The sequence below is a fragment of the Lichenostomus cassidix genome, chromosome 2 (genome assembly GCF_008360975.1).
Source record: "Lichenostomus cassidix isolate B80296 chromosome 2, HeHo_3.0, whole genome shotgun sequence".
Lineage (NCBI taxonomy): Eukaryota > Metazoa > Chordata > Aves > Passeriformes > Meliphagidae > Lichenostomus > Lichenostomus cassidix.
The window spans coordinates 97,688,757-97,712,828 of record NC_139482.1 but is presented as its reverse complement, the minus strand read 5'-3'; the positions used below and the strand labels follow the sequence as shown (position 1 = coordinate 97,712,828).

Here is a 24,072-nt window from a genome sequence, read left to right as displayed (position 1 = left end):
TCTCTCTTTTCATAGATTGGAAAGAATTTAAAAAAGGGTAAATATCAAATATTTTTTCTTGCCCTTTTTTTCTTTTTTTTCCTTGGGTTACAGCTAGGTAGACACTTCCAGTCACTGAAACACGTTGATAAATATGGTAGGAAATGGTGCTGTTGATTATTCTTCTCTGTAAACTTATCACAGAAATAGTTTAGAGAACTTGCAGTCAATATTTCAAACAATATTGTTAGGGAGATGTTGATGCAACTGATCTTTAGTCCCACTTGCATGAAGAATATTCTGCCAGCAGTTAGACAGCAGGATGCTCCCAAGCCTGAACTGTCACTATTACCATTTTAAATGTTCCCCAATTAAATAATTAGGTGTAACTTAATAAATGTTTGAACACCACTTTCTTCCCTCTTCTTTCAGTCCAAGTGTCTTGTAGTTTGTGTCACTATGGCCTACTTTTCAGCAAGAGCATGTCTTAATATTGACTGTATCAAATTAATCCTACGGTTTATTGTGGGCAGCCCCAGTTGGTCCTGTTCTAAGGCTTTCCCTCCCTTTCTGGTGAAAAGCACTTGTACCATGGCCCTGCTGGTGGCCTGAATCACCTCAATTTGTTCTAGCAATCAGAGGCAGCTGCTCCATGTGAAAGGAGTGTGGACCACTGAACAGAGCATTAGGACTGACCTCAGGCTGAATGCAAAAGGCTCAGCCTTTTCTGCGAGGCCAGTCGAGCATGTGCAAACAGATTTGCTGAAGTACAAAATGGTCCAGTGATTTAAAGCGAGTTTTCTTCTCCCTTTCTCTCTTTTTCCCTTTCAGAAATGAAACAGGATAGAGGATAGCCTGGGTACAATCTTAGCAACATCTGTTGCCTTTCACTAGGGTCTTGGCCAAGGCCAATAGCTATTCAAAGAGCTACTGACACTTTACTGAAAGAGAAAAAAGCCTTAAATAGAGAAGTGTTTGGACATGTTTCCCAACACATACAGTTGGGTCTTTTTGTGGGTCAGAATGCTTTTGGAGAAATAGCTCTCCATTCCCTCCCCCACTCTTCCCTTTTCTGGTGAAAATGTCAGAAAACAAATCTTCACCAATTTACAGGGCTCAGTGGGCTTAAAACACTGAAGAACAGTTAATTTTTCCCTTCTTTGCTTTTGTTGTCTGAACTAAAGGGTGTTTGACAACTAAAATCTTAACTACAGTTAATAAGAAATGTGAAGGAATTTATACTTAAGATTGCTTCACATCTGCTACTTTCTAATTTCCACATCAATTTATCTTTTAAAGTAACTAGTAATAGCAGTGGAGCAACTGCAGCATTTTAGCACTATTGAGATGACTGATATTGCAAGAAGATATATTTTAAAAAGTTATTTCTTATATTTGTTTTCCTGTGTGTTTTCCCCCCCTCCCTCATAAACATTAATTTCATCCAGCACTTAGGAAGAAGCAGTTACATGTTTCTCTCCCTTTTTTCCTCACATAGCTTTTCACAGGCAATTTTGCTCTGTCCAACCATGACATACCTTCATAAAAATGACAGATGAAGCAGCTGAGTAACTGGTGGGTATATTATCCTCCTGCAGGCATCTGCTGCTCAAAAGGCACCTATTCCTTTGTCGGCCTTGAGACAGAGGATGTATATTGCATCCCATACACGAAGTCGTTCTTATCAGCCTTCCCCTATTTTGAGGATAACCATAGTAAATTAAATAAAAGCTACTCAGAGGAAGTCTAGTAGAATTATTCAATTACATATAATAGCAATAAAGGTTGATATAAGTGCACATCTGTGGACACAGAAGATATTGCTAGAATCCTCAAGGAGAAACCCTGTGCAGCCTCCAGTTTTACTGAATTTTGTTTTGATCAGGCCATGGTCAGTAAGTTCAAAGCAAAATTAATATCTATGGATGAACACAAGCTTCATGACATGGGATGTCTTAAAGTAGCTGACTCATGTGTGTACTATATTCATGAGTGCAGTAAATTATTAATATATATATGTGTGGTAGTACTTCACACTGAGATCAGGGTTCTTTTGCTCTGTGTCCCATGATTGACCTTAAAAACCCCTTGTCCCAGGAACTTTTCAGCAGAAATATATGTGACAAACTTCAGTGACTCAGAGGAAAACAAAAGCAATACTTCTTTTGAAATAGCAAGGCTTCCAGGGCTGGTAACACCAAGGTCAGTGCTGCTGAATGATTAGACACAGCATTCCAATGACCAGTGCCGATGTCTCCAAAGGCCAGACTGGAGGAAATATGATAAAAGAGTGAAAGGGATTGAATGAATTATTTCTGGTGCTAGGGCATTATTAACCTGCTAAGTGTGGGAGGAAGCAAGTTCCACAGAACTGCTATTTTCTTTCATCTGTCCTCAGCCCTTTTTTTCCCTTGTTCACAAAGTCATGGGTAGAAGCAGGAGGAAATAAGGATTGTTCAAGCTCTGGTTTTATTCTTGCAGCACAACCCTTGGTGTGACGCTTTGGGATTTGCATCTTCATGGCAACAGGCAAAGATTTCCACCACCTTCTGTAGGAGTGGGACAAAATGCTGTGCTCCATATTCTGAGCTAGTTTTCAAACCAACAACAACTTAGTTTTTCATAAAACTTATTTTTGTCTCATTGACTAAACAATGTTTTCCCACTAATATTAATGCATGCAGAATCTATCCCAAGGAAAGGTAGAAGCTGGATAGGATTAAGGGATTTATAAGGTTTTTAACATTTTAAGTATAAAAGTAATGTCTAAGTTGTCATTCTTAAGGAATAAAAAATTTGATGGATACATTAGCTGGGTGGAAAATTGACATGTGAAATTATATCTCCTTCAGCACTCACACCAAGTAATTTCAAGAGTGGGCAGTTCAGGATGATGAAGATAGTGACATTTTTTTCTCTAACTCACTTAGAAGACATTTCCATCTGCTTCCTATACAACTGCTTGCATGCGGGAAGAAAAACCTTTCTACATAAATATTCAGGTATAGGAGTTAGGAGTTTAACATTTAGTTTAACTTTCAAACTTGAAAAGTTGGATTCCTTAAAGGGAAGAAGGGTCACGAGCATGCTCCTTGTTTGTAATGTTTTTCATGCTTGTAATACTCAGATTGTACATTTTGAAAATGTATAGTGTTTTGGGGTTGTTGGGGATTTTTTGCCTTGTTTTCTCTTCAATTTTGGAGGGTTTTTCTGAAAGAGAGACTGCTTGTCCAATTATTGCTGTGGTCAGGGGAAAACCTACAAAGAGTAATAAAAAAGTTGCTTACTCAGCTGAAGTTTTCACACAGGGAAGGTTATGAGCATCTTGAATATCAGTTATGATGCAGAAGTATACATAATTTGGGCCATTTATTCAGAAAAGACTTCTAAAATTGCAGCTGTAATACCTGTTTTTATTTGTGCAAGTGTTCAAGCTTGTCTTGACAAATCACACTGGAACACTTTGGGTTTAGAGGTCAGTGGAGGAGTTATTCATATTAATTTTGTATAGTTGATGCAGAGTTTAGAATCTGACCTGAAGATAGACATCCTTCTATGTTTGGGCAGTTACAGGTTTAATTGTGTGTATATCGGTATTTTTCACAAGTAACTTAGCTGCAGACATTCAGATGGATGCTACACAGTAGCAGTCTCCCTGAAACATGCAGAACTCCCTGAAGTCAATTGGACTTCCTATGTATAGCTTTTCATAAGATCAGACAAATGTTTTTATTTTCTATCACAATTCCTCTGAAAAAATTACTTCAGTTGTGCCACAGTATGAATGTATGGCAGAATTTATCTTGATATCCAGCAGAAATGTATCTAACCTCTATTTTTCCAGCATATATCAAAAAGGAGAGGAGTACTGATTATAAGGACAGTAATGCTTCTCCGCCAGCAGCATCTTGCTGGCTTGAAGCATCAATCTGAGACCCACATGCTTTTTTGAACACAATTTGAATGATTGTGTTCATCAAGAGATGCTCATAAAAGTATCTGTGTGAGGTCTGATAGAGAGCTACTGTTTAACTTAGCACCATTACCATGTTAGTGCAGGACCAAAGATATACAAGCGGTTGGCACTTCGCTTGCACTTCTCAGAAACTGGATTCTCTTCTGCTCCTGTCCTGACTGCATCTTTGGTCATTTTTTTGTTTGGACAGCATTTTTGAATGAAACAGAAAAAAAAGAGCTTTTTAATGTTTCTTTCTCCCTTCTAATCATCTTATAATATTGCATTTCCTATCTCTTATTCATAACCCCCCTAATTTCATTCTAATGTTTTAAAATAATTTTAATGCTTTTATTATTAGCACCTTTCTTTGTCTGCTGCTGATTTTTTTTTTTTTAATTCCCCTATTGGTAATCCATTCTTCTTGCAGAGTACTCACTGCACCACACTGCCAGCTTTGTCACTCTGTATCATATCTCAGTGCTGGCCAGCTTGGTACATCCACTTATAATATGATGAATAGCACCTGGAGCCTGGCCACAAAGCTTCCATTCTGGTCTTAGGGCTTTTTTAAGCCATCTATCCTTGCTTGTACAAATAGCCCATTCCTGTGTGGCCATAATGAAATTCTCCATTTCTCTTTTCAGTCTTCTGACAGCCTACCTGCCATTTGCCACCATCGTCCTGTGACATTTTCAAAATTCTTTCCATGCAGCTGTTTTTCAATTGACTTATTCTTGTGCTGTTCTAACTGGTGTGCGACTAATAAATTACCCTCACTTGTAGAATCTTTTTGTTTTAATTTTACAGCTTCCTTATGATTAAACAATCCTATTTTCAATCTACAGCTTCTTAACTTTACAAGTTCCTTTCCTACAACTCCCTCTGTTGCTTTTCCCTGTTCTTCCTGATGACACAAACTCCATTTTAACTGCATTCACTTTTATTACCTCAGGCAACTGTAACTTCTTGTTTCTTTTACTGTTACATTGCCTTAGATTAACTAGATTTACTTTTGAAGAATACCACTCTTGCAAATATATCAGTTACTCAGATTTGCCAGTATATATGGACCAAATATGTCATCGAAAGAAAGTGGAAGCTCAAGGGAGGACAGAGAGGAGCCAAAGTGAGACAGATGGAGCCATGGTGGCAATGTTGAATTTATAAGGTAACACTTCCTAAGAAGAATAGGTGGTTGTGTATACACAAAGAGACCTCATAAATTCCCTAATTGAATCACCACTGTTATTTACCATAATTTAGTTCATATTATTATGTCATTTTGGCTGACATACCTTTATAAGATATTCTGCAAAATATATTCTGAAGAACAGGTTGTTGAACTTGTTATTATTAGGCAAGCCCCATAATCACTGTAGTTCCACACTGGGTGGAAAAAACCCTTGGAATATAGAAAAAATATAATTGTCTCAAAAATCTCCAAATTTAAATAGGGAATTCAAATGTAACTGTGAGGACACAGAAAGGCAGAGACATCCCTCTGTTGAGTATCTTGTTAAAGGCAGTGAGTGTCTTCAATTTCAATAGACTTTTTGATTTGCCTTCTGCTATTTGTAGAAATGAGAACAAAAGAAGATTGAAGAAAAACAATGCTCTCTTCTAGATAGGAATCAGAGCTAGTGTAACCACAGTAATGGAAAGTGACTTCCCTGGTGATACAGAAGGTAAAATATTCACATCAGAATTGTAGCTGCTTGTAAGTAGTATTTCTGGACAGTGGAAGCCCTTGGCTAAGAGTAACATACAGAGGCATACATACAGTAACATACACGTACCTGTATGGGGGAACCATGTACTGATGGTGTTAAGAAGTGTTTTCCTTTAGAAAAGATACTAAACTGCAAGCTCTCCTGCTTGCCTCATGAAAGACTAATATCCACATAAATTTTTTTTTTAAGAAAAGGAAAAGTTAACATTTTGCCTCTGAGCGTAATACATTTTCATATTGAAGGAACTCTACAAGCTATTGCTGAGTGCATAATAAAAGTTTTTCTTCCCACACAGTGAATTACCAGGACCCAGGTAGCAGTTACCTGACATTGCTCCTTTTCAGAATGTGTATTATGAGTGTACTCATAGAAATGTTAATACTGGAAGACAGTCAGAGGCTCAGGGGACTGAATACAACCATGAAATCTCTCTCTTTTGTGCTTCAGGTCAGAATCCTCCATAAGCAGTGGTCACCAAAGCTCTCCTTGCCTACAAAGCATTTAAGAACATGTTTCAGGGCACATGGTTTCAGGTTTTGTGGTCCTAATTCTGCCTGTTGATGCATTATACAGAACAGCAATGTAACTTGTACCATGAAGAGGCATCCTTGATAACTTCAGAAGTCAAAAGATGGGAAAGATGCCAGTACCAATGCACTCTGATGCCCACAGTTAGTCCTTACAGGCCTACCTAAGAGACAGTCTAGCATGGTCCAGGGTTTGTTTGTACGAATTGTAGACTTTCCTCTGGAAGTGGTACACCCGTACATCTCAGGATGAGTAAATGCACTACAAAACATATTAGAAAGAAACACAGCAGTGCTGTAGGTATGGATTACTGCCAACATGATCCAGTCAATGCACTGGAATAGATTGACTCATTGGCAAAAACCCACAATCAAGATAGTCAAGAACAAATTGTATTAAAAAAATATACATTTGCTTATGTTTCTAAAAATGTTAGACTGCCAAAAGTGACTAAGAATAATTGCTTCTTTATATTTTATTCTGCCTGTGCAACGAAATTAAATTGGTCTGCTTAGTCACACATTTTGCTTGGAGTCACTGTTTTGCTCCCATGAAAGTCAAAGGGTTTCATACATTTTATTTTGATATGACAACATAAGCATTTAGGAAAATAATAAGACAGAAAGATCTATCCTCTAGTCAACAGAGCAAAAATAAGTTCAAATGTTTTCACTTACACACAGTTTAATAAAAGGTTTTGCTTGAGAGACTAGATTTTTGGAACATAAAGCACATCCTTGATAGAAGTCTGTCGAGCTAGGAAGAATGTCATGAAATACTCCGTGAAGGTCTACACATGAAAGCTTTTTAATTGGGTGATAATTGACTATTTCATTTCTCCATTAATAATATCTGGAACAGAATAAAAATTAATAAGAAGGAGTCTTTCCTTTATAATAATTTTAAGCAACTGTAAAACTATTTAGTCCATATTTTCAACCTGAAGAGCAGAGACAAAGTTTGAGGATCTTAGCTGAAGTTTAGGAAGCTCATGGCCCCTGGTAGATTCTTATTTTATATCATGCTATTTGAAAAAAAAAATATTTTTCTCTGTTTTTAACTGTTCTATTTTCATCATTGAAGTCATAGCTAATAAATTAAGTAGTAAAAGATGAATTTTCAACCTACTGGTTACATCTCTGAATGAATTTGAAAGAAGATAAAGCAGAGGTGTTTTTGATATTTCATGATGAAAAAAAAGATAATCTGTCCTTGAACCTTGTCCTCTAAGGATCAGTGCAAAGAGTCTTATTTTGATTAACTTGTAAAAGATGAATTAGGGATTGGGGAAAGGAGAACAAAGGAAAGGCGAATCCTTAATTACAATCTTAGGCAACTGTGTGCAATCATGTTTCAGGATTTTCTTGCCTGAATACATCTTATTAAGTTGTAACCATGCACTCAGACACTCCACAACTTGGAGAATGAAGATTGCTTCTAGTTGCTCTCTTTAAACCACTTCTTCAGTTCACAAATGCCATGATGTTGAATTGCCTCCCTCTGATTAGAAGGGTGACATTGGAAATCACGTCTGAAAGTGAAGCTTAAAAACAAGGAACACATAGCAGTTACATATTACATTTATTAAAATGGTCCTGCATGTTGCATTTGTGTATTCAAAGGCTACAAACAAATTCAGAAATTAAAATTATTTTTAAAAAATAATTTGTGATCCAAACTAATTGTTTTGTTGTTGTTTTTTTTAAGTGATTTTATCCACACATTACTTTATTAGTGTTAACACCACACTTCATAGTATAATGTATAGTAGGAATGAAAATTAATTATATGTGCATATTATTAGCTTGTTCATAGCACGTTGAGAATGCTTTTCTGGTAAATATAAATCAAAAGACATTGGGCAAGGTGCATATCTTACAGTTGCCCTTGGTACGATCCATTGTTCTAAAAACAGTACGTGTTAAAAATATTTTTGTCCGTGGAAAATGTCAGTTCAGCAGCTCTGCCAACATTTGGAACCTCTGCTTTTTTTTTTTTTTTTCAGGAGGCGTGCTGACTCCTGGCTGATCACGTTTCAGTTGTAGATCTGTTTCATTCTGCAGACCCAAACGGCTTCAGCAGTGCTGAAATAAGGCAGAAAGTTTGTGCTGCCGCTTTCCCAGCCGGACCACATCCAAACAAAGCAGGTACTCATTTCCCAGAGCGGCTGCCCGGAGCATCTCCGGGGTTGCGGGGCTGTGCGTGAGTGATGAGCCCAGCGTGGCACTGAGCCTTCTCCTGCTGCCGGTGCGCACACTCCGCTCTCTCCACCCTTTATTCTATCAAAGCACCTGGTTTAGTTATTCCACGTATTTTTTATTTTCTTTAATCCTCCTCTCCCCGCTTACAACCACCCCGCGGTATAAACAGTGGCCTGGGAGGCGCGACAGCAGCTCTAGGGAGACAGAGGGCAGCAGGACCGCGAGGTTTTCGGTCCCCTGAGCAGGTCGGTGGTGCCTCCGTGCCCTGCCCAGGGACCAGGAGAGGGGACCCCGGCCCGGGCAGGGCCAATACCCGCGGCTGCCCCACGCCAGGCAGGCGGACAGACCGGGGAAGAGAGTGTGGATTTCACGAGTGGCATGGCTGGGCAGGCTGGAAGGGCAAAGCTTTAAAGCAGGGACTGCAAGTTCGGTTTAGTTTTGCGACTTTGTCTTCACGCCTCGAAAGCTCAGTCGCAGCTTGTAGGACAAATTGCGTGGTGGGTCGTGGGGGGAGAAATAAAAAAAAAAAGTAAAAAAAATCTTGAAGTCTCTCCTTCAACTCCCCGTTTCAAATGCAAATAGGGAGAGAGATTGGTTCCCGCCCCACCCCCTAGCCCGGCTCCTGATTTTTATCCAAAGGACTCCATCTGTATATCCTGTCAAGGAGGAGGAAGAGGAGGAGGAGAGGCGGGGGGGAGTGGGGCCGGGCAGGCTGCTTGCTCCCTGGATCCCTCTTCAATAGCCACCGCTGGGTCTTCGGGAGGTACAAAGAGTCCCTGTGCCGCCTCCGCGCGCCCTCGGACGGAGCTGGCAGCCTGCTCCAGCCACCGAGCCGTGATATCCCCTGCCCAGAGCAGCATCCCCACCTCCTCTGCCTTCTCCCTCCCTCCCTCCCCGCTCCTTCCCTCCCTCCTCTTCCTCCTCCTCCCGCAGCCACGATCCGCACCCAGTCGGAGCTGGGCTTGGCACCGGCACCCACTTCTCCCATCGTGTGCCCAGCGGCTGGCTGAGCTGCGCCGCGCTGCGCTGCGCTGTGCTGTGCTGTGCCGCGCCGTGCCGTGGAGGAGGAGGAGCGGAGCAGCGGCAGCGCTCCCATCTCCGCGGGCGCGGGCGAGTGCGCGGGCGGGCGCGCAGCCCCCATGCCCGGTGGGCGCCCCGCCGCCCGCAGCCCGCGCCCCCCCGCCTGGGAGCATCCCGCCAGCACTTCGCCGCGGAGGCACCGCCGGCCCTTGGGATTAAAATACTCACCGCACTGGGCAGCCGAGGGAGAGGGGGAGCAGGTAAGTGCTGCTGCACCTGTGCCTTTCCTTGCCTTCCTTCCCCTTTCCTTCCCGAGTAGGCAGAGGGCGGTCGGAGCAGTTGCGGGAAAGGTCTGTGTGCTGTTCCCCCGCTCCCTCTCGCCCCGGAGCGGCTCCTGCCCGGAGCGGGGCCGCGGCTCTGCGGAGCTGCCGGGGACGGTGCGGCCGCGGCCGTAAGTTTCGCGTTCCCCGGGCTGGGGGCGGCCCGGGCAGCGCGGCTGGGACCGGCAGCGGCAGCACCGAACACCAGGTGCGGCGGGGAAACCGTGGAAAGTCAAAGCACTGGGACTACAGGCGCGTGTGCACCTTCTGAGAAATAAGAGAACAATAGCATCACTCTTGACTCTTTGGAGAAGTCTCACAGAGAAGCGGGGAAGTGGGGTGGGGGAAGGGAGGACCACAGACTTCTGCAAAATATAGGCAGCCCAAAGTCCTGACTGTCTCAGTCTTTCCTGCCAAGCCAAAGCATCTGTCTTGCTTGGGCTTGAAGTCCAGCAGTAATGATACAGTGCGATAGACTTGAGAGGCAAGGAAATCTCCTGAGTTATTTCCCAGAGCTTTCGTCCTTCTATGTCAAGGATGTTCTAGAGTCCGCAAACGTTGAAATTATGGGAGCTATTTCTTTGATTAGTATTCAGCTGGTAAGGCTAGCTCTGCAGTGCTTGGCTGATACTGACCCTTCCCCCTCAGCCCTGTCCCCCAATCCATCCACATATCCACACACGGGCATGTCCTGCTTTCCTACAATAGGCTGTGTACATCAGTAGCAAGAGGTTTGTGATCTGGATCCTCAGACTTCTTGTTGCTAATGGAGAAAAAATATATCCCTAGTCCCTATATGATTTAGCCTTTATACTGCTTTCAAAAGGTGAAGTAGTTCAGGTGAGCCAAGATTCTACAAACGATGTCTTCCCCAGGATTTAGAAAGGAATGGGAGACGGAGACTAGCGATATGCTCTGATTCTGGGAACTGAAATGCTGATACTTTAATCTTTTCCCATTGCAAGGATAAAATCTCATGTTCTGATAGATAACTTGCTCAAGTCAAACCAGAGACTTGAAAGGGCAGAGTATACTTCACAGTCTCTCTAACAAGACATACTGACTTGCCATTTTTCAGCTAAAACATAGGTGACTGTGCAGCTTTGCAGAAAATAAATTGCTTTTCCAGGACAAATAAATAAATACATAAAAGAGCCAAACTCCTGAGCATGCCAGTTTCTGAAACAGTCTCTCCTTGGTATTGATGCATGACTTCACTTTTCTACCTTATTATATCTACCTATTGTTTCTCTGTCACACTATTTCAGTTTGCAGGGAAGTGTCACTGGTGAAAGCCAGGTACTTTCTTTCTGAAAATGTGCATCTCCATAATCTCAGGTGCAGAGCTGCTCAGACAGGCAGTAGCATCAAAGTTGCATAACTAAATTAAGTTTGCTTACAATGTAGCTTCTGAAGGTACAACAGGTCAACAGATAAAGATCAGTTGTAAAGTCGTGCTGATTTTCTCTCAGCAATATTCTAACAGTTCTAACGAAGCAGAAGTGAAGCGAAGATTTTTGGAAATGGAACGATTGTGTCTCATTAGAGCTTTTTCAGTGCAATGGGTGTGTTACCATCTTTGGAGGAAAAAAACACAAAACCCACTTAACAAACCCAAAAGAACTATCCAGGGACCAAATGTGCCATCCTTTTTAAAGTCCTTCTACACAATTTTATAGCTTTTCGGGCTGCAACTACCAGGGGATCTAATCTAGACACACTTCTTTTTCAGGGTCATGAAGAAAGGCTAAGTAAGATTTAAAAAACAATTGCAATAAAAACCACAGTAAGGGAAGGCCTGGCTCTGAACACTTTTAATATTAAGTATGTGCAATATCTAGGGTTTGAGTACTTAATAAAGATTTAAAACTACCTGGAATATTAGGAAAATATCAAAGGTAATTATCTGAGCTACCACTGCATGTTAGAAATGTGTGCCGGTTAATGTGAGTGAAAATACAAATATCAGTAATACAGCCTCTTTTCTTGCAAAAAGCCATTAAAGATTGCAGTTTTAATCAAGAGACAAATGGGAGACTTTACTGTAATTAAAGGCTGATGTAGGTCATTAGAATTGTGTTAAAAGTCAGATGACAGCCTCACAACTCTCTTAAGTCTACTTTCATTGATTTAATAGCAAAGCACTCTTGATTATTTGCTATTGATTTAATAGCAAAGCATTCTTATTTGCTCATGTGAAAGGGTAATTGTAAAGCATTTATACAACTGCAGATTAACTGTGAATTTTCTGATTAGAAGAATGGATATAACATCCATGTAGATTTTCGCCTATCCTTTTCATGTATGCCTGTGTGCACATACATGTTGTGCCCACATTTTTCTGTTTCTTCAGCAGTCAGAGACTTGACTGAAGAAAATCATTACTAATGCAAGACCTTATATTGTTCTACTCCAACTTAAATTCCTATTTTACTATGAACCTGGCTAAGCCTTTACTCAAAGGGATTCAACTCACAAATTGACTCTGTGATGAAAATAGAAAATATTTTAATTTTACAGATTAATACACTGCTTGGGAGCTGGTCCTAGTGGTGAGTTGTCTAGTAAGTTTCTCTGTGAGTTTTTAGTCTATTGGCTTCAGTATGTGATGTGTTCAGCGGTTCTTCAAGGAAGGCCTTACTTGAGCCATTCCCTTTCCTTTAGTTTATCACACACATTTTTTTTCATCTACGCTTTCATGCTACTACTGGGTATTGTTTTCTTGTGGTAATAAAAATCATTGAATTCCAGCTGAGGAAGGGTACATAAAATAGATGGTTACTTCGGTTCTTCCTGTCAAACCAGGCTTAACTCTAAGCAGTAATGCAGGAGTGCCTCCTCTGGGAATTCAGCAGTTCTGCAAGAAAGTCATCCCTAGGCATTATGTGACGTTCTTCAGCTGAAATGAGGCTGCAGAAATTGAGCTTGCGGAAATTTAAATATTTGCCTTGATTGGTCCCAGATCCACAAATACTGCTGGCGTTTCTTTTCAATAACTGATCAAATTAGCATAATCCTTCCCAGCAACTTTAGTCTTGCAAATGTACCATGGCAAGGTGAAAAACCAACAAAGCCCTTTCACATGGAGAAAATGATATTAGAAAAAAACATTAAAATCATTCTTTTGGTATTTTTGCTTGGGGGAAAAAAAACAACCTACCAACAACCCAAACAACTTAGCACTCTAGACACGTGCAATCTTATGATCAACTGCAGAGCAGTATAAAAGACCAAAAGCTGTTCCTTGGTTTTCTTTATGCATTTTTAAAAGCCATATAATTTATTGCAGTGTGCCTAGAGTTTTTCTGTTGTCTCATCAGGTCCTTTCACCTGAGTCAGAGGGTATTGTAGCCAGTTTAGTGTAACAGTGCCATATGTTTGGAGCAGTGATAGTTTTTTGCTTGATAACCAGATGCAGACTGCAGGATGTGCACTACATTTACAGATCTCCCATGTGAATATTTAGGCCAGTTAGCGGCAGGAGGTTGTGGTCTGTAGTTGTAATGTCATCTGGCACAGGGAGTTAATAGGTTTCGTTGTACTGCCTTGACTCTCAGAGCTTCATTTCATCTCAGGGTCCCCACCTCACTTGCTCCAAGGCACCCTCCTTTTCTTTTTTTCTTTCCCAGAAAGAAGTGATAACCAGACATTGCAATTGACACCATAATTAGACATGTTATCTTCTCAAAACCTTTTTGTCTCCAGGATCACATTGCTGCTCCTCTGCCTGTGAAGGAGTCTCCAGTAATATTTAGGATGTGTGACATGGAGGAGTTGCAGGCTTGTAACAAAGGGGAATTTTCTCTGCCACTAAATGTAACACCCTGTCCAATGGGCATTGTAAAATTAAATGTCAAAGCATAAATATTTCAGTGAGGGCAGTCCAGATGTCAGGGGGCTCACCTGCTGGTTCTACTATGTTTAAGGGATCATGGTTCAAGATCCAGTGGCAACATTCACCCTTGGAACTGTTTCAGCACCCTGGGTCTGATTTTACTGAATGACAAAAGTAGAGAAAAAACCAAAAAATGTGGGATAACTGTGCATTGTTGTCCAAGCTAAAGTCAGATTTACTAGCAGGTGGCAGCTGGTCAAATCAGTGAGGTCCATATTTGTGCATTAGGAGACTAAAGGGGCAGGGTGGAGGATGAGGGAAGAGAAGGCAATAAAATAGGAGTGGTAAACTTCAGTTAAACTTCAGTGAGCGGCTGACAGTGAGATTTCAAACTAGAGTAACGCAATGCAGACTGGCTGAGTTTAGTAATGGAAAAGAGTTTGGATTTCCACTTCTTCCTGAAGCATTTTACACATTAGAAACACTTTAGGACAAAATATGCTGAAGGACAAAATTCTCCGTTGAGTTGAAGAGGTTGACAGGAAAATGATATGGTTCATAGATTAAGCTGGCACTGTGACATTGGTAGCAATGTGTGAGCAGAAGTCTGCAGGAATTTGCATTTTGGCTGCAAAGGTTAGGTGATGCAAAGATGATCTCAAGAGCCTCTAGCAAACTGCCCTACAGGGCTGGGGAAATCTCAGATGTGGGGAAGGAGTGCTTCCGAGAGGATCTATCTGAGACTGAAAATTTGTCCTTATCTACTGGTGCTCATTGTGACACACGAACAGCAAACACTAGACTTGATGCCTTGTTTTAGAAATTATGGAGTGAAGCAAAATATTCAGAGAGATTTTCAGTGGGTGTAAATTACCCTTAATTGCTTGCAGTGAGGGGGACTATTCCTTAAAGCTGAGGATCTTATTCATGATCTGAATGTTTTCAACTAATCAAAATTGCCCCTCGAGACAGCGCACAATAGTGTCTTTTTGACACTAGCAGATTGTTTTGGTGAAGTAGAGTAGTAACATTTTTCAGATTAGCAGTGTACACCAGAACACTGTGGCTTAAATATAGTTTAATTTAGCAGATGGGGGAAAATGTAAGGTTTATGATGTATATTGAATGAAGAGGTTATTAGTTTTTTCAGATGTATATTCTTCAGTCTGAGGTTTTATATATCAGCCATTTGAGAACATAAAGATGAGAGTTTGGATATCTAGTGGATATTTTTTATGTTTAGTTTTTTGAGTTTTTTGGTGTTTTTTTTGATTCTTACAGCTGTTCACTTGGACAGCATGCTACTGCTCAGCTAAGACATGCTACGTGCACTGTCCAGATCACATAACACACTCTCCAAATTACACACCAGCTCTTTTACTTCATATTTTTCATAATTGTGATTGCCAGGACTCCACATTTGTAAGGCAAATAGGGAATACAAGCTTAGATATGAAAGCTAGAGCTTAACGCTTTAATTACACTAACAGACAATTTTATTTTTAAAGGCCTAAGTTACTTTTTATGTGGGCAAAGTGTGAATGAGGAGATATGATTGCCTTTTGCCCCTTTTGGAGAGAGGAGTAGCATTTTTGGAGATCAGAAACAAGATGTAAAGGTGCACTTTTGTCCTAGGGTAATTAGTGGCATCAATTACAAGTGTACCTGTTTCTTAGTTTTTTTGTTCTCTGAATCTTGTTTGTACAGAAAGTGATAGCATTTCATAAAAGAACATCTTTAAACAAAAAGTACAAAATGGTTGCAGGTCAGTTTTGCCGTCACACTCGAGTCAGTAAACACAAATGACAGTGAAGACACTGGAATCAGAGCACTGAACACACTCTGTCACTGTCAGGGTTACTTCTATCCACTGCTGTAAGTGCAACCCTGAATACTGAAATTATGCCTTAATGAGGAAAAAACCACCAACAGTACATCTTAGTTTTCAGTTTTATGAATGCTGTGACGTTGTTTATGTGGTCTTGTGGACTTGATACTCATGGACTTCATATAACAGGTGATTTTGAAGTGCTAGTTATGCTTGGACAAAATTATTAAAAAAAATCTGTAAAAATATGTCTATCTATCTATCTATCTATCTATATATGAAAGACAATGAAATGCAACTTAATAGAGAATTATTCCCAAAACAAGAATGATTTTTAAATACTAGAGGCTTCTGCTTTTGGAGGTATTACATATAAAAGGCAGTGTGCTGGAAGAACTATAAATAAAAAACCCAAAAAAGGGCCCTAAGACGAATAGGAAGACTTATCCTGAAGAAGACGAAAAAGAGAGGGAAGAGTGTTCCAGACCAGAAAGTGCTGCCACACAGCTGAATAAAAATAATTGGAATTTTGGAGTCTGTGTGATGAAAGTATTTGAGAATGAGTAAACCACAACAACATTTTTTTCACGGAGGTGTGAGTATTCTGCTTTTCATCAGATTGTGCTGTCTAGCATATGGACTGTTTTTCAGTTGGTATTTTGGGTGCGTTTTTCAGTTCTGTGCTGTGGCGTGTGGCTGGGGACCATGGCACTCCATATGGTGGCTTTCATACTCTCCTGCAGGTGTAAAATAAAGGATATAAGAGAACACTGTTAGAGATAAAGGTTAGAGCAATTCTAGGTTTGAAATGTCTGTTCAGAGCAAGAACAAGACATTTCAAACTGCTTAGTGAAAAGACTCTAACATATTGTAAATGTTTTACTGACATTTCTTAAGAAAATCCATTTTGTATTTTTATCTCTGTTAAATAACAATCTGCTGCCTCTTTGAAATAAACTGACAGTTTATCAATATCAGATGTCTTTAACATGATGTAACTTAGACACAGAGAGGGGAAATCAGGGATGCATAAACAGCTTCTACTACAAACAGCACTTACCATAGTTGAACAGAGAAGTAGGAAGTGAACACATCACAGAGAAAGAATAGCTACTTCCTTAACACTCATTGGCAGCCCTCTCAGTAATTACTGTCATATGGTCATGATTTACCCAAAGGGCCAGATCAAAACTGAGCTATGACTAGTTGGGATTAATCATTTCAAGCTAGGCTCCTCTAACGAGGATGGCACCTGCTTGTTATTTCCACCGTGAGAAGAATTTTGGTCCATGTTGGAGTGATGTCTTTTATAACTGTAGCATCATGTTTTCAAAATTAGGGTCTTTAGGTAAGACTTGCCTATTCTCTTTGTTTTGCCTGGAGGGAGACACTGCATTTTCCCATATGGAAGCTTTCAAATTGCTGCTGCTTAGCTAACACGCTCAGTGGGTTTGTGGTTTATCCCACCAGCCTCCAAGCAAAGCCTTTCTGGTGCAGGGCAGTACCACAGAAGGGATTACTACAAAAAGGCTTTAAATACAGTCTGTAATCAGAAGAGCTTTTTATTTGTTTCATGTTTCTGCCCTCTAGGTACCTTTGGCAGCACAATGCATAGGCGTTCTGCAGCTGAAAGAGCCTGACATACTGAAAACAGATAGTGGATATCACATTTCACTCAGTTTTAGTAGTAGTAGGTAGGAATATGATAATCAGTTCAGAGTGTTTAATGTGTATGTGATTTAATGTCTAGCCTTTTTAGATTAATTAAATGTGGAAAGGATGAAATCTTCTTTCTTCCATGGCTTCCTAAGTAGCAGCCGTTCACTCCAAATTAATGCCCTGTTATCTATTTTAATTTCACCCTGATTTCCACTTCATGTTTGGCACTTTGTAAATGCTTCTTGTCTCCCTCACTGCTCACTCAGACAAGGAGGATGTCTATTTAAGAGATAACTTTGCTTACCTGGTGATTCCCCCAAAAGCTATATTGGGTTCTGACTGACAGAATTTATACTTTTAAAAACATTATACTAAGTATACATTTTTATTTCAGCAGAGAAGGCTCAGAGTTGTAAAAGGCAGAAAAGAGTCTTGTTTAAGTATTGAAGTCTGTGTTTTGTTTAAAAAAAAAGTAAGTTCCATGAGTTATTAGATGATTAAATTTTGAAATAAAAACAGGTACACAAAAATATAAAAATTGTATGTGTTAGTGCTGAAAAATCATTTGTTATTAAATCAATGTTTCATTGAAAACACAAAATCACATTATCTTCTGATCTTTCTGGGCACATTTCTGTATAAATATATAAAGTAGTCTAACATGTTTCTTACGGTGCCTGACATTTGCTTTAGGAATCTAGTGAAATTGAGTGGGGAGACTCAGGGCTTTTTAGCAGGTCAGGTTCAGATCAGAACAAATCATAGCATCTGGTGTACTGTGGCTAAGAATCAATCAAATTGTTCTGATTCATCTTATGCTCCTTTCTTTTAATTTTGGGTTATATGGAAGAGAGTTAAGCTAGGATATGTCCCTGCCATTAATGCAACTTGCTGCCTGTAGCTGGTTTGTAATTATTTCATAGTAATGGCAAGTAAAGCAGACTGTAGCAGAGGAGAAAAAATCAAACCAAATAACTGTAAATAACCACACTTGCTTTGATTATTTTGAAGAGAAACTATTTTAGCACTTGTACTGGAAAAAATGATACATTAAGAGAACAGTTAGGAGATAAGGTTACAACTATAAATACAGCTGTACCAGCAGTAGTAATGCCATCCAAGGACTTTGCTATAAACTCCCAGAGATTTATGTAAACACATTGGTGTTGATGAGGAGAAAAGTAATAAATGAACAGTTTTGACGCATGATGTGAATGCTGCTGCAAAGAATTTGTATTCCTTAAAAAAAAAATCAAAATTCTGACAACAGTTCTTGTCTTTTTCTTGGATAGGTACCCATTACACCATTTCTTTGGTGAAGGCTGTTCAGCAGTGGTGACATCTTCCCATCGACCACTCTGCAAATTGTTATCTCTGGACTCCCAGCTGACACCCTGCCGGAGGCTAGAGCTACTGAGACAACTGGAATTGTGCCCGCTTTGGTCAAGGTTTTTTCTTTCACCGAGGAAAAAACAAAAAAAAGATGAAGCTGGGCAAAGTGGAGTTCTGCCATTTTCTTCAGATACTAGCTCTTTTCCTGTGTCTTTCTGGGATGAATCAAGCAGAGCTCACAAGGTCCAGATCAAAGCCCTATTTTCAATCAGGGAGGACGAGAACCAAACGCAGCTGGGTGTGGAATCAATTCTTTGTGCTGGAAGAATACATGGGTACAGACCCACTCTATGTAGGAAAGGTAGGGCATTTAAATAAATTTTGGAGGGTGCAGATGCTTGCTTTTCGATGTGTTTATATGGTACTACCTAAAAATTATAGTTCTGTCAGCCTAGTTGACTTAAGTGGACAAAGTTTTGTAGTTTGAAAAAGAGAAAAATTTTAATACTTCAGAACAGCAACACATTGAATTCTTGTAAGAATGCAAGATTCCTGTTGCAATTTTCTTTAAGAGTTCTATATATTAACACTGCTTGTTTAACAAAGTACAGTAATGAAGGTGTTTTGCCACCACATGGAAAGAAAATATTCATTACTTATATTAAATGCTAAAATAGAGGAAAAAAAGAGATGAATATTCTTTTTTTAAGAGTTATCAGCTAGTCCCAGGAAAAAAGAAGTTCTACATTATGTTGTTTGCTCCCTAAAACTCAGCAGTACTGAAGGCAAGAGAGAAAGAATCAGGCATCTGTGGGTGTGTTGAGTGAGAAGGAGGTCATGTCTGCACTACTGCTTTTCTTTGACATTGCCTGGCTGGCAGACTGTCACCTTGGGGGCCTCTCTGCTCTCCCTGCACAGCACAGCCTTGTGGCTTCACCTCGCCTGTGACGGGCACAGGTCCAGTACCGAGCCAGCCCTTGCACATCAGGGCATCCCAAATGGCTCCTTGCGAGCTCCCGTCGCTGCACATGGAGCACACTGAGCACAGCTGTGAATCCGGGGTTTAGCTCATTTACTGCCTTGTGCTAGTGGGTAAAATGCTGCTTTCAGCAATCATGAAGGGGAAAAAAAAGCTCACAAAACAAAACCGGCTCTTGTGTTTCTCTGTAACGTTTATGTGTAATCATCTTATTGAAAGGAAAACCCATTTTCTCGGTAATATCAGAATCAATAAATAGAGTTTCTCATTAAAATACAGCAAATGCAGAGAAAACAAGGGAGTGACAGCTTTTGGCACAACAACATGCTTACAGGAAAAGAGATGAAGTAATCTGAAATCCACTGCTTCAAATATACCAATGCAATGAATTTCAGATTACTTAATTCATCCTACTGGGACAAAACCTTGATGTTTGTGTTAATACAGTTAAGCACTTAGAATGTAATCATGCAAACTGAATAACCAAGTTAAATAGGGAACTGCATCCATGATTGCAGCTATGGTTGTATTTAGGTGCTTTTCTGAATTGGAACTGGTACTTTGCATAATTAGGCCCTTAAGAAAGGTGTGCTAGAATCAGAGATGTCATCTTGTATTACAGTGGTCTCTTGAAAGTTTTGGTAAAGTTTTAGGTAATGTAGCCACATCCATTCTGATGCCACACAGCTAATGGTTGTCTGTGCGAGTTTGTCTTTTAGGCAAATTTGTTCCCAGGTTGGAGTTTCTCTTGTGCCTCTGGAAATGGCCTATTTGGCATTCTTTCCTACTGATAAAAAAAGAAGTGTGGCTTATAAATTTGAATTTCTGCCCTGGAAAAGAAGCATCTTGAAATACTCGAGTGAAGACTAGTTTTGATCTGTAGTAATTCTCATATTCAGTCAATTCCTATATTATGGCCAAAAATGCTGTAGTAGCGCTATAGTACATGATATTTGCATGTATGTGGTTATTTTTAGCTTCACAGTCTGCTCTTTCCTGTCCTTTACAAGAGCCCTAGCATTCACAAGCAGATATCTTCCAAAATGCAACCATTTTTTTTCTGAAACAGTCTCTGCCCAGCCTGCTTTTGTATCAACAATATGGATTGTTGGCTCAGGAATTTGTACCAGCAATCCATTTTGTAGGAAAAGCAGATAAAAATTTTCACTTACAAAAGGAAACCCTTCTTCCTGGAAACAGAGCCCTTGCTGAGCATCTTGTAAGATAAGATGTGCCCAGTTCCTAACCTTCTCACTGGAGAGGCTTTTCACTGTGTGGCCCCTGAGGTGCAATCATGACCGAAGCTGCATTCCCACACAGGGGAGCAAAAAGGTGAAGAAGTGATTTTCCTTCTGTGTCTTAACATATTATGTGTAGCACCACTCTGAAGTGAGCAGCAGTCACCTTCCTCCCCCTCTCCTCCCCTCAAAAACATTGCTGTTCTTGTTTCAAGTCCTTTGCTGGCAGGTAGGGACAGAGAACACCGAGATTTGGATAGTAAGGCTGGATTTTTTTCCTCTACCTCTCCCCGCCCCCCCCTCCCCCCCCTTGGTGAGGAAGCTACAGCAAGCAAAAAGCTGGCATAACTCACTTTTCTCATCAAATGAAGTGGAAGCAGCAACCAGACTCTGCAGAGTGCTCTGCTTCTGGGGAGGCCAGTCCTGCACTGCCTTACATTCAGGATGCTTTGCAGGGAGCCAACCTAACTGCACATCCAGGAAGGAGGGACCGTCCTTAAGCTTTTAAGGGCTGTGAGATAAAAAGGCTTCAGAAACTCTCAAGCAAATGGAGCTGCCATGGGGAATTCTGTCTCCCCACCACTATTCAATTTTACAAAGCCCTAGGCAATTCTGGTTGGAGGGCAGCATTTGGGGGATGTTAGGTTTACATGGCAAAGCATTCAAGACTCGTGAAATACCAATGTTCATTCCATGTTCAGCATTAACTCTGTCCTCCTGGGTGTCTGCATTCTGACACTTTAATTACACGATCATGCAGGGTAAAATCCTATTCCTCATAAATAATGTAGCAGGATTCCTATTCACCTCGGTAAAACAAGTCTTGCCCTTAATTTTTCAGTGTTTTCATGTTTGTTTAACAAGGCTCCAGATCTATACCTGAGGTATACTGCAGCCTTCCTTCTGGACATCGTTTTTTTCCTAAATGCATATAGATTTTTTTTTCTTAAGGCAGCAGGCCCTGTTTCTCATGTGACTCTAGAGAAACCTCTGGGGGAATTCCATTAGTTTTACTCCAAGAGGAGTCAGGAGTGACAGAATTTTTGTGCCTTTTTTTACTCTCTTTTTTTAAATTTAGGTCTTTCCTCTCTATGGTATGAATTTTAATCATCTTGGATGTAATTATGAGCACTTCTTGGGAGGTGCTTAACATGTAATCAGATTGTGGACTGAACCATATACAATTCCTTTCTGTTGGTCAGCACAGCATATGTTATATTCACTTGAAGGGCTGAAGCACTTAGCTATTTAACCATTAAACAGTTTGGATAGGCACTTTTCTCTTCCAGACATGCCATGTAGGAGATGAGGCAGTTAACTGTGATGCTAATTGAGCTAGAAGTATACTTGGCGTCTGTTTTCTGGAAAATGTTTACTATTGCTTGGTAATATGTTTTTGTGAAATGCCGTACTCTATTTTCCATATAAATGATGTTAATGGAATCTATTTGGGCATAAAAAATAATAGTATAAAGCAGATTTAAATGATTTGAAACTTAAACACCTAAAATTAGGAAAAAGTGTATGCTATTATGTTGAGTATTTGAAAAACTGTATATAGTCTTGTAATTGAAGTTTCCATGGGTACATGTTGGCAAAAAGGAGTGCAGTTGAAGTAGAACTTGAACATTTTGTTGATACTTTGTTGTTTTTGTTACATAACTATCAGACATCCAGGGTTTGGGGTTTTTTTGGTGTGGTGGTTTGGGGTATTTTTATTATTATTTCTTTTAATGTCTTCTGCTGCAAGAGTGTCAGTCTCGTCAAAAGCGTCATAATGACACAAAATCTCTGCCAGTAATACTGTCATTTTTCCTATTAAAAAGTTTAAAAAAAAATCCCAAACAAACAAAAGAAGCCACAAATAAACCTGAAGAAGCAAAACAAGTCTGTGAACTCCATGTGAAATGTTGACTGATGGCTGGCTTCAATGTTTACTTTTGGATCAAAACCAACTCTCCTTTTCCAATGGCTCTAAATTTAGGTATAGTTACAGGACAGTTTCAAGCTTTTTGTTAAGTTGAATTCTTCTTTTCCCTTGAGATCTCACTAACATATGAAGAACTGAAAATAAAAGACAGAGATTTTCCCTGAGCACAAACCCAAGAAGTTCATGTGTAACTTTGAGAGGCCCACTGGTAATTCTCAGAAATAACACCTGGAACTCATAAGATTCCCTGAGTGTTGTTTTTATTTATAATGTATGAGAAAGCAAAGCACAAATCCTTACCTGCATTTTTGTAGAATGTAAAATCAAGAGAAAAGGTTAAATGAGTGAACTAAGAGCATAAAGTTTCCTAGAGCTCACAATCATTGCCTTCCAATACAATTTTACCTGCTTCTTTGCTTTTCTTCTGACTGATTTAAGGTAAATAAACCTGTTAGATTCAATTTTCAAATGTGGGCAAAAGTGCATAAAAGCTAATATTTGCATTATTATTTTCTGGAGTGGTACAGAATGAGGGAAACCTGAAAAAACACAGAGAACTTAAACTTTTCCCATAAAATTAGGTCATTAGAGAGAATTTGCAGGTTTTACAAGTTTTTAGACAACTTACAGGCAGGGTGGGGAGAGGGTTTTTAAAGCAGCAAAATAACAAGGAGTGTATTTTATTATTAGCACAGAGAGTGGGTAGTTTTTTCCAGTCTCCTCATTTTGGAGGGAAGGAGGCAGGATAGGAGAGGATGCTGGGGGCTTGAGCTAATGTTTTGTTTTTCAGAGGTGTTGGTGAATGTGTCAAAGAGGTGACAGAATTATTCACATACTATATTTATCTGTGGTGTGACCTTGTGTCAAGCCATACAGATGCAGTCAGCAGTAGGGTACTTTTTGTAGAATCATAGCCTGACAATTTCAGATGTGGCTGATGACTTTTGACTGAGATGGATAATGAGTGTTTTTGCTAAAATACTTTAAGGCAGTGAGTACTGTGGAGGTGAAGGCCACTCAGTCAAACTCAGACTGAATTGTGGGAATATTTCTGACATTTTGGGAAATGGAGAGGAGATGGGGTGATATTACAAACGCTAAATATAGGTAAAAAGGACTAGGCCACCTCACTTGCACATAGTGAAGAAGTAGGTGAGTCAGATGCAATTCCCTGGAGGGATCTGACCCTCCTGCTGCTTCTAGAGGCACCCACAGGGACTAGGGCTCTCTGCTCAGCTTTATTCTGAGGATTTTTTCCTCCAAACATTCTGTGCAAGGTAAATGTTCATGTCTGCTCTGCAAGCAAGCTCCTGGCTGAGAGTACTCACAGCTTTACAGATTTTTCTTTTTTTTCCACCCCAAGTAGTTTTGGGGGAAAAAAAAATTCAAACAAACCAAACTCAGACCAACAATTTTTCATCTGTCTTTGTGGTCTCTTTGTGGAAAACAAAGATGGCATAGTAACTTAGAAAATTCTCCTTTGCCATATTTTTTTCTCCTTTTCTATTTGTGTTATCTTTACTTTTATCATAGTC

General features: G+C 40.0%; 1 protein-coding gene and 1 long non-coding RNA gene across 2 annotated transcripts in view; one reads left to right on the top strand and one right to left on the bottom strand.

Annotated features, from left to right (window-relative positions):
- Nucleotides 1–7,759: 7,759 nt before the first annotated feature.
- LOC146441820 (uncharacterized) lies at nucleotides 7,760–9,957 on the bottom strand. Its single transcript, XR_014850055.1, has 2 exons — nucleotides 9,645–9,957; nucleotides 7,760–8,474 (listed from the first exon to the last, which is right to left on the bottom strand). It is a non-coding gene; the product is annotated as an uncharacterized LOC146441820 (long non-coding RNA).
- Nucleotides 9,021–24,072, top strand: part of CDH7 (cadherin 7) — an 81,837-nt gene continuing 66,785 nt past the window's right edge. Inside the window, exons 1-2 of the mRNA XM_085052469.1 lie at nucleotides 9,021–9,676; nucleotides 18,351–18,751. Coding sequence (XP_084908595.1) covers nucleotides 18,542–18,751 — 210 coding nt within the window. The 5' untranslated portion in view covers nucleotides 9,021–9,676; nucleotides 18,351–18,541. The remainder of the gene's footprint in view (nucleotides 9,677–18,350; nucleotides 18,752–24,072) is intronic.